The sequence below is a fragment of the Falco naumanni genome, chromosome 2 (genome assembly GCF_017639655.2).
Source record: "Falco naumanni isolate bFalNau1 chromosome 2, bFalNau1.pat, whole genome shotgun sequence".
NCBI lineage: Eukaryota > Metazoa > Chordata > Aves > Falconiformes > Falconidae > Falco > Falco naumanni.
In genome coordinates, this window is record NC_054055.1 from 14,600,176 (window position 1) to 14,613,495 (window position 13,320).

Sequence of the window (13,320 nt, forward strand, 5' to 3'; positions counted from 1 at the left end):
CCACTTAATTATAGATTGCTTTCTAAGCTATTAGATGCACAGTGCAAAAATTAGCACTGCAACTTTCCCAAAATAGCATGGAACCTGAAAAAAAACCCTTACAGAAAACAAACAAAAAAGTTCTTTCTTTCAGTTACCTTCTGCAAACAACTCAAAAACTCTGACATTCTTACCTGAACAGTAGAAAAATTTCCAGACATGACCTGAACTCAGTGTGGATAATAAACAATCACAAACTTTAAACAAAGGTTAAACGCTGTTTACAGATAAATGGGTAACTGCCAAAAAATCCCCTCTCAAAACAAAACCCCTACTGCTCTCAGCATTTGCATCTTCTCTAATATTTTCCATTGTGACATAAAATGCTCTTCTGTAGGTAAGAATTAAAAAAAAAAAGCCTTTTACTAAGGTATTATAAACCCAAATAAGCTGATGGCTACCAGTTGACAAGCTCCAAAAGAAATATTTTAAATACATGCATTTGTAAAATCTGAAAGCTTGAAAAGAGTACTAAGGATGACTTTACTGAAGTCTGAGGCAGACTCTAGCACAAGTGAGAAAGCAAATTTTATTTGCTGTTTATCTTCAGGTTTGTGTTAATAGGAATTCCTTTTAAAAATTGTAACTTAATGAACACATAAAAATCCTCTGTCTAAACACATGCAAATTGTAAGGTGGGCTATCATAATACTTTCCCTTGGGTTTCCCTGATTTTAATTACTCCAGTACTATGGTGTAGAGAAAAAGAGGTGAATTTTACAAACTGTATGTTTGATAAATTTTAAAAGAGCACCTAGAAACAAAGTGTGGATACTTAATGTTGACAACAGTTCCATCATAGACCTGTATAAGTAGACTGACAGATTCTGACTTAAAAACTTCCAATGTAAGAAGATAAAATTTTGTTAATTGGAACCCAGTTTGCTGGGGCAGGTAATATGTTAAGTTTTAGTGGCATCTGTACTTATGATGAAAATTCATGAAAGGACCGTGATGTACAGCTTGAGGAAGGCCTATACAGTTAATACAATGGATGAACTAAGACAGTGCTAATTGAATTTTAGGTACAGGATTGAGTTTATTAGTAGTCCCAAGTCCAACTAATGATTTACATGGGTTAAGTTCGACACTATCAATACTCCCAACTTCTATACTGATAATCAATTATTACAGATTCAGTGATTTACACTCCTAAAGGAGTTATCAACTAAACTGATAGTTGATTGTAAATTTGAATGTTCAAAAAAACTCTAAGCCATTTTAAGTCAGTCATTGCTGAACTAATAAAAATGGTATTAATGAAATGAGAAAGGTCTGTTATAGGAAGCAGCGGTAATAAAACTGTTGAGTTGGAACACAAGATGGCTATTACATTACAAAGCCTGACTACAGCAAGACACACACAAAAAAGACAGGTTTTTTGCTTATATGATGCATTTGCTTCAAGGTGAGATATGTATGATTTACTTCTCAAACCGCATTAAGTAAATACCTATTTCTCCTTCTGTTGTTTGTGCTGAGACCCATTACAATGCATTTCCATAAAAAGGTTTCTCCATAATAGGAACACAAACGTGCTCAAAATACAGACACCCAGCCCAAGCCATACTCCCTAAAAACAGTTTTCACCTTGCTCTTGATGTGAAGCCAGGAAAAATGCTTTCGGGAGTCATACTCTTAATAATTAATGATTCTTTGTATAAGGCTTCAGTCAAGAGTGGTGTGATGAGATGCAGTAGGAGAGCTCAATATCTTTCATCTATGAGCCTGTGAGACTGGAATAAACATGATGCTCTGAAAAAACATTTGATACAGTGATTTGTATGCAACTTATTTTTAGCATTGTAAGAACACAAGAATATGGAGATCTAGACTTCCACATCCACGTTAAGACCTTTGCATGAAACTGCTATTCAAAGCCCTGTTCCAGCTGTTCATCAAGGTGGTTCGGCTAGGTGCTTTTCATCAGCCAATACAAGTATTTTTAAAAAATATTAATTCAGTGGTATGCCTATAATAATCACTTCTATGAAGAAAAGGTTTTTGTGACAGCAGAACTCTGTGGAATGGAAAACCTGAAAGATCCAGTGGTCAATTAAATAGATGTAGGAGATAAAGTTACTGCAGTCAAAAGCGTGTAAGTGGAACAGTACTGTTCCCTCCTTTCCATCTCTGACACTTCTTCTGAGAGCTGGCAGAGAGTGAGAGGATGCTCTTCCCTGACCTTGATGTACCCTGGTCATTTGGTACATGTTTGTTTCCTAAGCAAAGAAGTTAACTGACGCTCCAATCCTATATGCAAAGAGTTTTACACCAACCGATTTATGAAGAGCAAAGTTATTTCTTCTGTGCAAGGCCACGGTAGAAAAATGCAGGAAGCTTTATTTTTTCCTGCAGAGAATGGGGGATGTGTTGCTCCTCTCTTAAGCTCATCACATTCTCCAAGTTATTATGAGAGCACTGTCCTCACCTTCGGTCAAACCTCCTGCCCATGGTGGGTGCAGGGCTACAAGGATTTAGGGGACCTCTGGGTTCCAAGCAGTAGATGAGGTTCCTTCTTTTAATGCAATTGTAAGGAACTGGTAAAATGGTAAACTGGTAAAAATAAAAGCAGGGAGGCTGGGAAGGGTGGGCAAGCTTCCCACATATGCAACCCTTAGGAATGAAAATAGAGGACTGGCAACAGATCTCTGCTAAAATGTACAGCAGAGTAAAATGGAGAACGCATGTCTGGACGTCTACATCCAGGATACTCTGTGACCAGGCAGGACAGATACCCCACCAACTACTGAGTACTGAGCCATGGCTGTGCCAGAAAGACTCCTGGCTTGTTTCGGGCAGGGGGGTGGCTGGGCAGGGGCGTGGCTGGGCAGGGGGACGGCTGGGCAGGGGGATGGCTGGACAGGGGGATGGCTGGACAGGGGGATGGCTGGACAGGGCGATGGCTGGGCAGGGGGGTGGCTGGGCAGGGGGGTGGCTGGGTAGGGCCGTAGGGAGCTGGAGACCAGCCCTGCTGTGACGTGGCTGTGGCTGGGATGTTCAGCCCAGGCACCTGGAATGGGGTCCTGGGCTGTGGGCAGGGGTGGGCAAGGCTCGGAGGAGACCATTAAGGCTTATTAGTGCGCTCAAGGCGCTGACTGCTGGTTACCCATTCAGAGTAATCTGATCTGATTTAATCAAAACTATAGGAAGCCCTTATCAGTTGACTTGAATAAATTTAGAGTTGTAATTGCAAGGCTGCTCCAGGCACAGCTGAGAGCTGTAAACAGAAACCACTTTCTCTTAAGCCTCAGACAACCAGGGGTAATAAATGACAGCTTACTGACCCCACTAATGGTCTGCTGTCCTGCAGCCACTGCTGCTTTTAACATCAGGTAGCTACTTACTGTCATCAGCTAGGCATCTGTTTAGGTAGAATAGACTGATAGATGAGGAAAGGTATATTTTTAAAAGTGAACTCCAGAAATTCTGATGACTGTCAACAGTCTTCTTTGAACTTCCTTTATTTTGGGCTTTCTTGGCTATGTGTTTATCTCAAAGGCCATAACTGCACCATAACAGATGCGTCCCCAGGTGAATTGATCTGAAGCCTTTTTTTCCCAGTTACTGGTAGCGGTCTGACAGACTTCTAGATGCCAGGGTGCCCTTGCAGAGCTAACATCATTCCACTGTTCTTTTACTACAAGTATGATGGCCATAAAAGCCATAGCTTCCACCTGTACTACATGCCCAGCTAAGGAAACAACACCTCATCGGGTGGATTTCCAAACTGTGAAAGTATTTAAGTTTTTCTCATATTTGTCACGCCACCAGATATGCAAGGGCAAATAATAGTGTAATTTGAGCTGCCTGATGTGTAAACTGTACCACGCCAGACTCATGCCCAGAAAAGAGCACATAAATTTAAATTTAAAAACTTAGCTCATTCCTGATGAAGCAGTACTTCACTGACTTCAAACAGGAGTCTGAAAGCATGCAAAGGATGACGCTGTTGTGAATATATGGAAAGATACCTCTTTAATCCATTGCTACTTATCTGGCAAGAATGCTAACTGAAGTACATGATTTTCTTTCTGTCCTTCACTGACAGACCAGTGATAAAACTGACCTGAGATGACTGTAGTACAACTTTCATTTTCTGGATAGTGGTAATAACCAATATTCTTAAATGACACAAAAATGTGATTAGGGGCATGTGGTAGATTGTCTGCTATATTTGCAAGCATTGGTCAACACGTGATACAGAGTGACAGCCTCAGTGACCTTGGATTGAATCTGCCTTCCAATGTTAAATCCTCTTAGCGATCTGTACCATCATATGTGCCACTGACTATCCTCCAACTGCATTCATGCAGCAGCAAAGCCCAGAGACAGTGGGTGTCCTGGAGAGTTTTGCCATCACATGGTATCTGAAACCTCAAACAGCATTCTACCCACATGCTCAGCTATGGAAACCCTGAAATCACTGAGGAATCTGCTGTTGACATTGCCTGGCTCTAAAATGTATTTTTATGGACCTGTATCTAGCTGCAATTGCCAATGCCAATGGCTATGCAAAACTGTGTCCTTTTCCTTCCTTGTTGCTAAAATGGCATGAACATTTTCCCTTAGTTTTGTATGGATGCTGCTGACCCACGCTGCATCCTGTCTCCATCCTCCTGCAATCCCCACAATTACTTCTGAAACCCTACATTTGTCTCTTCCTCTCTTTTTCCAGCTGTGTCTTTCATACTCTTTCCCTCCCATGTTTCAATTCTACGACGTGTCCCCCCTGAATTACATAGATGTCTCATCTGTCACCGCTGCTTCAATCACACAAACCTTTCCAGGTCTTTCAGGAAGATAACTGTCCTGAGGTTCAAGATTAGCTACCCTACAAGGACTACTGCTCTACACTTGGCTTCTGCTACAGGTCTCAGCCTGAGATACGTGCTGAGATAACTAGATGGAGATATTACTTCCGAGGTGATGAGTGGAAGGGGAAGTGAAGGCTCTTTATGCCACTGGAGTTGCCTTCGCTGTATTGATGCTCTCCATCTTCAGTACTGAAGCTTGATTTTTCCCATGTGTTTGTGCCTTCACATCTTTTGAGTACATGAGTAGAGCATGCTTATTTCACTGATGATATCTCCCAGGCTTAGCTGCCTCTCTCACTACTGGGGTAAAGAACAAGCCGATCTGGCCTAGTTTGGGCTTCACTGACCCATGGGCAGAGCTGGGTTTTGAGTACTGGACTATACTTGGAGAGCCAGCGAAGTTCCAATGAAGGTTGATAAGTGAACGATGGAAGAATGATGACTGAGACCACTGTTCTGCTTAACTGATTTCTTGAAACAGAGGAGTTAGCTGCTGGTAAGTCTGAGTAGAAAGAAACTAAGGGGACAATCCAGGCAGAAATCAAACTTAGTCCTTAGATATGGCTAGGAGTTGCATAAAATACTGAGACCAACTATCAGTCTAAAAAATTGACCTGGGATCCAGCCAGCAACCTGCAGGAAAGAAACTCTGCTGAGCAGACACTTCCTAGGAGCACTAGGGGATGGGCCTTCTCTTGAGGGCAATGACTGTCCTCGGTCCTCCAGACTGTTCTGTGACTGACAGACATAGATCTGCCCATTCAACAAGCCATCATCTGTGCAGTGTGAAAGAACAGGGGTCCAAAGCCCCTGTGTATGTCAAACTATATATGCAGACTTCAAACATAAAAAATGTGTAATGTTAATGTGCCTTATTATAGATAACAACAAAAGAGTCATTACTCATGTGATGCAGCTAGAATTTTAGTCCATGTAAACCAGAAAATTCTACATTACAGCTGTGGGATAAAACTGCCTGGTATTGTTATAGTCTGTATACATTTTAATAGTTGCACAGCCCAGTCCTCAGAAACCAAAATACCTTCTACTTCCTTTTCTTCCAAGTCTGTCCTTAGCATATTTCTTCTCTTGCCTAGATAAAGTGAAGCCCAGATTAAAGGTAATTGCATAGCAGTGCCACCCTACTTGTTGGTTGGTTGCAAAAACAAACATACATTATTCTTGCCCTTTCAGAGTCTTCCTAACCACCTGCTTGGCTGTTATCACCAGCCCAGTTTTGAAATAGATGTGTATGTTAATGTCTTTGAGCTTCTAATGAAATGGGAGTAATAAATACACTAGTATCAACCACATCACTGCTTTCAGATTTTTTTCCAATGGTGAACTAAAACCTACCTAATAAAAATAGAAAGTTAAAGGCAGAATACACGAATATGCTTATAGTCCTAATCCTGTAATGAGTGAATTCTCTTCCTGAGTTCAGTATTCAGGGAGATCTTGAATTCAGACAAGCTCAGTAAAAGAAGATGCTTGCAGGAGAAAAGCATAATGAAAGTTTACCAACAGCTAAATTAACCATTAACCACTGTCAATGCCTGTAGCTCACTATGTTTTATCAATGCCTACAGCTGTGTGTAAGTATTGCTGAAAGCCGTATTTAAAGATTAGCCTAATCAGTATGCACAGGATGAAGTATTACCCTAAGTGGTAATCAACAGTCCTAAAAAGGAAACTATTTCCTATTTTTTTTTCCTTACAGTGCTAAGATACGTCAACACATTTTATCATTTGAACTGGCAAAATATTTCCCTGGGTTCCTCATTCTAGCTTCATTTTAAGGTCACCACTGCTTGAAAAAAACTCAGCAGTAATAAAATATCAAATTGTGTTTGTAAGTGAAGCAATGTAGAGAAGTTTTACAATATAAATAGATAAAAATTAAATATGAACACAATCAGCTATGAAAAAAGGTATGCAGGAAAAATTCTTAATATTCACTATAAAGGAAAACAGTTATTTACAGAAAAAAACAGGAAATTATTAAAGGTTATCAAGAAGAAATTATTTACATTTCATTTATGTGAATTCAATTTTATAGACTGGAAAATCCCTTTCAATAAATACCTTTAATTTGGATTAATATAACTCAACCATCTGGGTACAGTAGTTTAATCATTAAAAATTAGCCACATAATTGTGAACTTAATGTAATTATTTAAATGTTTGTTATATTTCAGAGACGCTAAAAGGCAAAAAAAAATTGACCTGAAATTCCAAATAAAATACTCCCCAGACAAAGTTAAAAAAATCTCTCACATCTAGAAATAAAAGGTTTCCATTCTAATTTGTTAAAGACTCAGCAGTGGAGAGCTGATATTAGATTCATGCCTAGAAAACATAATAACTGGGGAGAGCGCTTTTTCTGATGATCACTGCCAGATCCAGTAACCAAAATGTCAAATCATACTTGGTTGACAGCCAAGGCAGCAGGAGGAGTAGGTGACATTACCCTCTGCTTTCTCTGCCGCTGGAATCTTGCTATCCCAGCCGAGGTCTCATGAGGCTGCAGAAGGGCAGGTGTGTGTGTGTGTGTGCTATGCCCTTCATTGCTGCCCTAGAAAACAACAAAAAGTTTTGGGCCTTGCTAGCATCTGCAGCTCATGGTGGGACACAAACCTGTCTTTTCACCATAGTTGTCAGAACACTGTAATTTACAGTTGGGCTCTGTGTACATCACAGAAGAAAGAAAGAAAAAATGAAAGAGAACCCAAAGAATCTGAGAGAAAAAAATCATAAAAACAACTGTCATTATAATCGGAAAGGATAAGCAGGCAAAATGTGTGTATGAAGAGAAATATCTAGGTAAAATATCTATCAGTAAGTCTTTAATCCTATAGTAACTTCAGAGCTTGAATGTGAGCTAGACGTGATAAAAGAGAGGAAAAAGCAATTATATTATAAACAGATCATTTTAGCTTCTCTAAAAGATATCTTAAGTATTTATCACTCATTATAAAATTAAACTGTCATATCTTGTAATGACTTAAAAGAATTCAGACTAGAAACATCTCACTGTTAGAGCACTTTGCAAGTCTGATTTTCTTTGAAGTTCGTTTGAGTTTAATTAGAACAGAATCTTCAAAGAGCTCACCATCTGACTACCTATTGTGAAAAAAGGCCAAAGGGTGGCTCTGCACCATCAATTTATAAAATTTGTCCTGCAAATCCCTGGGACTTTCTGGTCACAATTCTAGTCAGTAGAGTAGAAATGTGGGAACAGAGCTGCTAAAAATCCAACAGCTGCCCCACAAAAAGGGTGAACTTAAATTCTTAGCCATTGTTCCAGAATAGTTTTTGCCATTTTCCCTTGTCACTTCTTTCATTACAACCTAATTATTTCAAGATCACTTTGACTGAATGTCTACAAAATCCTGCTTACTCATTTGTCACATTCACCCTAAAACATCAGCATGCCGTGCCTTGTAAGTTCTGTTAGTATTAATAAGATATGAGTATGTCATTTAATTATTGTTAGGGTCTCACAGTTAGGCCCCTGTAAGAAATATGTTCTGAAAATGTGGACAAAATGACATTCCAGCCTCCTGTCATATTTTTACATTCTATGTTGAGTTTACCAAATAAAATTTCACTGAACAGCCTGTGGAATAAGACAAGATCAACATTCAGATATTCAAAGCGACAAAAATAATACATCAACACACAGCAACTCAAAATCATCTTAACACAAGGTGAAATGGGAATAGATCAGGGTCACTGGTTCCTATCTATGTCTGAAATATTACAAGAAAATGCAGAGCTTAGTGTTCAAGAGTAACAGAGGTATCACAAGGAAATTATGTTCTCAGTCCTGCTCTTATTGACGTTTCCCTGATCTTGTCATTTTACAACATATTTTGTCTTAAAATGTTAAAAGATGTTCACTGTGTGTCACACAAAGACTGGATGGTAATAAATAGCTGCTGGCATATTTTTTTTTTTAAGGACCTGCACTGTGACTGTCAGTTCATTCTACTTTTTGTGATTTGGAGGGGACTCATGAAAGAAGAAAAAACTGGATTTTTGTCAAAATATTCCTTTCTGTCCGCTTTTTTTGTGTTGTTTACAAATTATGTAAAGTATTTCTGCCATCTTGCATCTACCTGACATTTCACAGGAAAACCTGGAAATCTTTACAAGCATCAGATGCTTCTGAAGCTAAATCAAGACATAAAGTTAAACAGATGCTATCAGAATCAAGATAATCTTAATTTTACTATTCAGAACATCCAGACCTGAAAATAGGGAACTGAACTAAGTATTCTATACTGTGCTAATAAATACTGTAAGATTCCCTTACAGCTCAGAAATACAGGATCCTGGTTATTTGTACCTTGTCAGAACTAAAATACCAGTTACAAAGCTATTCTTCCATAATCAAAATAACACAAATGTATATAAAATGAATCTCAAGTTAAAATAGCAGACTCCCAAAAGTTCAGTTATGAAAAATTTGCAACAGACATACTTACATGTTGAATTTCCCTAAAAAATAAATAACAATGGCCCTATCACTGTGTGACACCTTGTAATGTAGCTCCTTTTTCAAATACTGGATGCTTTTTCACGTATGGAAAATAAGTGCTAGAGCACTTAGTTTATGAAATCTACTACTGTCCGAACTCAAATACAAACCAGCACTGCTATTCATTTTCATGTTTTACCTGAAAACCAGTAATGTTCACAAATACTGTTTTTATCATATTTCAGCATTTTCTAATCTATTTTGACTCAAATGACCACTCTCCCAGCCATTAAATCTATGCTGGTTGACACCCCTTCTGCCTCTCAATCACACTGACAGAAATAAAATATTCATTACTTTTCATGTCACCCCTTCGGCATATCTTGCATACCTATGTCCTCTCCCACAACCTTCTAACTGCCGTAGTAGCGTATCTTACAGTTTGGGAAACACTATCACACTCCAACACAGATTACAAACAAAATATCCTTCACTGCATAGAAAGCAAAGCTGATTTAAAAATAGATTCAAAGAAAAGTACACAAATACTTAGGAGTTTCTTTTTACTCACAAGAGGTTCTGCCATGATGATGCGAATCTTGCGTTCAGCCAGAGTAGTAAAGTTAACAAACAAGCTCTTCAGGACATATTCGCCTGGTTTACTGTCTGGGTCAACATTGATAGGCAACATGGCTGGAGGTCCTTTTTCTCTCTGTGTACCAGAAACAGGTGGGACAGGTGGCTTGATATATCCGTTACCAACTGGAGAAGCTGAAATGTAGAAAAGGCACATTTACTTTTGGGTAATTCAACACATATTAAATTTTCCAGAGCATTCCAATGGCCCACTATACTATCAAAGCAAAACTGGAGACTAGTTGATAATCAAAGAAATACACAACACATAAATATGATTTCCATAGTATATTTATAGGTAAAATATACATAATCTAGGCTGGAAGGAGAAATAAAAGATTAAATCTTATGCATTAAACCTGAGTAGTGTTAACTACGCAGTGCACACTCAATCCTCTTTTTCTACATGCTAAGACTTGCTGACACTTAAATGAGTAACATCCTAATTTCTTATCCTTTGTCTTGCAGGCCAGAGCTGTAACTCAGTTGTCAAGTAACAAATTTATTCCTTATTGCTATTCAGACTGATCTATCCTTGCAAAAGTCAGGAGTCTGGTCTTTCGACTAAGGTGATATGTAAAGGGCCTGATTTTTCCTTTCATTTACACTGAGGTCAATCAAGAATGACATTTCACCAATACAAATCTTACATGAAGAGTCAGACACAACATGGCCAAAAGATGTTCATTATGTATTAGTTTTCTGGAAAGTACCAAATCCTTCAGTCCTATTTGACATTTCTGAGATCACATCTGGAGTACTGGTGTCCAGTTTGGGGCTCCCCTATACAACAGTGAAATTGCTATTCTAGAGCAAGGCCAAGGGAGTACAGGCTGAGACTGCTGGACCGGTTCAACCTCAAGCAGAGAAGGCTAAGGGGAGATCTTGTTGCAGTCTTCAGCTACCTCATGGAGTATGGCACAGATGGAGCCAGACCCTTCTTTGAGTGCAGTGACAGGACAAGAGGCAACAGTCACTAGCTGGAATGCAGGAAATTCCAGTTAGATATAGGGAAAAAAAATCCACTGTGAGGGGGCAATCAAACACTGATACAGGCTGTCCACAGACACGGTAGAAACTCCACTCTCGGGAGATACTCAAAACTTGACTGGACAAATTTCTGAGAAACCATCAACAGTTGGTGAGCAGAGGTTGGGCTAATCATGCTCCTGAGATCCCTTCCAACCTAAACAATCCCATGATTCTCCAAATTCCCCATAACCAGTACCAAGATATTATGTACTAGGCTTAGCTCTACTTACTGGTTTTCTGGAAAACTGAAGGAAAAATCAATCCGAGTACTATAAAACTAGGTCCAGTCCTGTTCAACTTACTTGTCAATGCCCTGTATGAAGGGACAGAGTGTCCCCTCAGCAAGCTGCTGATGACACAAAACTGGGAGCAGTGGCTGCTACACCAGAAGGCCACACTGCCATTCAGCGAGACCTGGACAGGCTGGAGAGCTGGGCAGAGAGGAACCTAATGATGTTCAATAAAGGCAAGTGTGAGGTCCTGCACCTGGGGAGGGACAACCCCATGTACCAGTACAGGCTGAGGCTGACCTGAGGGAAGGCAGCTCTGCAGAGAAGGATCTAGACCTGGGAGTTGGGGTGGACAGCAAGTTGCCCATGAGCCAGCAGTGTGCCCTGGTGGCCAGGAAGGCCAGTGGGACCCTGGGGTGCATCAGAAGGAGCGTGGCCAGCAGGTGGAGGGAGGTTCTCCTGCCCCTCTGCTCTGCCCTGGTGAGGCAGCACCTGGAGTGCTGTGTCCAGTTCTGGGCTCCCCAGTTCAAGAGAGACAGGGAACCACTGGAGAGGGTCCAGTGGAGGGTTGCAAAGATGATGAGAGGACTGGAGCATCTCCCTGATGAGGAAAGGCTGAGAGAGCTGGGCCTGTTCAGCCTGGGGAATACCGAGAGGGGACCTTATCAATGTCTGCAAATATCTTAAGGGCAAGTCTCAGGAGGATGGGGCCAGGCTCTTGTCAGCGGTGCCCAGTGACAGGACAAGGGGCAATGGGCACAAACTGCAACACGGGAAATTCCATTTGAATACGAGGGAGAACTTTATTTTGAGGGTGACAGAGACTGGAAGAGGCTGCCCAGAGAGGCTGCAGAGTCTCCTTCTCTGGAGACATTCAAAACCTGCCTGGATGTAATTCTGTGCAATCTGCTCTAGGAGAACCTGCTTTAGCAGGGGGTTGAACCAGTTGATCTCCAGAGGTCACTTCCAACCCTGACCATTCCATTATTCTATAATTCTGTGAAACAAAATATCATTAATTCAAATATTACCATTCTACACATAAAATTCCCAAACCAAAATACTCAGGCTTATCTCTTACTGGCAATAAAAGTCACATCTGATCTTCAGGAACGTACTGGTAGCACCCTCTGTCTGCTTCGCCAGAGAGATCAAAAGCAGCAAATCAAGTAACACTGGGAAGACCAGTCATTACACACTCTGAATGCAATATAAATGTTGTAACACCTGTGAGCACTGTTGGTGATTGGGACAGAGGTGCTATAATGCAATACAAACTGTGGAAAATACTGTGAACTAATACATTATAGCATTTCCTCATAGCATTGCATTTCACAGTGTTACATGGGATGCTGCATCCAAGCTGCAAAGCAAGAAAGAAGTATGAACTACAGTGATGGATGCTGCACATCTAATGACTTTAGCCTTTCCTTTTGAGGAACAGAATTGCAACTACCACTGTTGTAGCTGACAATTACGTGGGACTGTTTAAGAATGAATGAGATTTTCAAATCTTTCCTAAATACTTTAACACTTCATTGCTGCAAAAAAATGAAAAAACTAAATCCCAAAGACTACATTATTGTTTGAGAGTATTCAGTATGGGACAGAATCAGAACCAAAACTCATGCATTGAAAAATAACAAAGATGCATTGGAGAAAAGAGGACATGTTTGTTTTCCTTTAGAAAAAAAACAAAGATTGGAAGTCCACTATATGACTATAACGCAAAATAGAAATGCTTTTGTTCATGTGGCTATTATTCTGCAAGTGTTAACACATCCATAATTTACTTTGAAAAGAACTCCCCTAATTGACAAGGTATGCCACCACTCTTTAGCACAGCAGCAGCACTTCTTCCACTCCAATAGATGCTTCCTGCTAGATTTGTTTCCTGCAAAGTTTCACTTGATTTTTGAGGGCTAAAGCATAATCATGGAGTCTTGTTGGCATTGTAACATTTTGCATAAACCAAAGTGTATACAACAGTTCTACTTTTATATTATACAAAGCCGTTTCTAAAAATACTTCTAAAAGTGTTGTTCTGAATAACAGTCTACTTCAAAGTAATGAAAAAACAGAT

At 39.9% G+C, this 13,320-nt stretch overlaps 1 protein-coding gene across 6 annotated transcripts in view; it reads right to left on the reverse strand.

The window, feature by feature from the left end:
* FRY (FRY microtubule binding protein) overlaps positions 1-13,320 on the reverse strand; it is a 217,443-nt gene that overhangs the window by 130,185 nt on the left and 73,938 nt on the right. For all 6 annotated transcript variants that reach the window (XM_040583936.1, XM_040583935.1, XM_040583933.1 and 3 more), the window contains exon 2: positions 9,911-10,110. In XM_040583936.1, coding sequence (XP_040439870.1) covers positions 9,911-10,030 — 120 coding nt within the window. In that variant the 5' untranslated portion in view covers positions 10,031-10,110. The remainder of the gene's footprint in view (positions 1-9,910; positions 10,111-13,320) is intronic.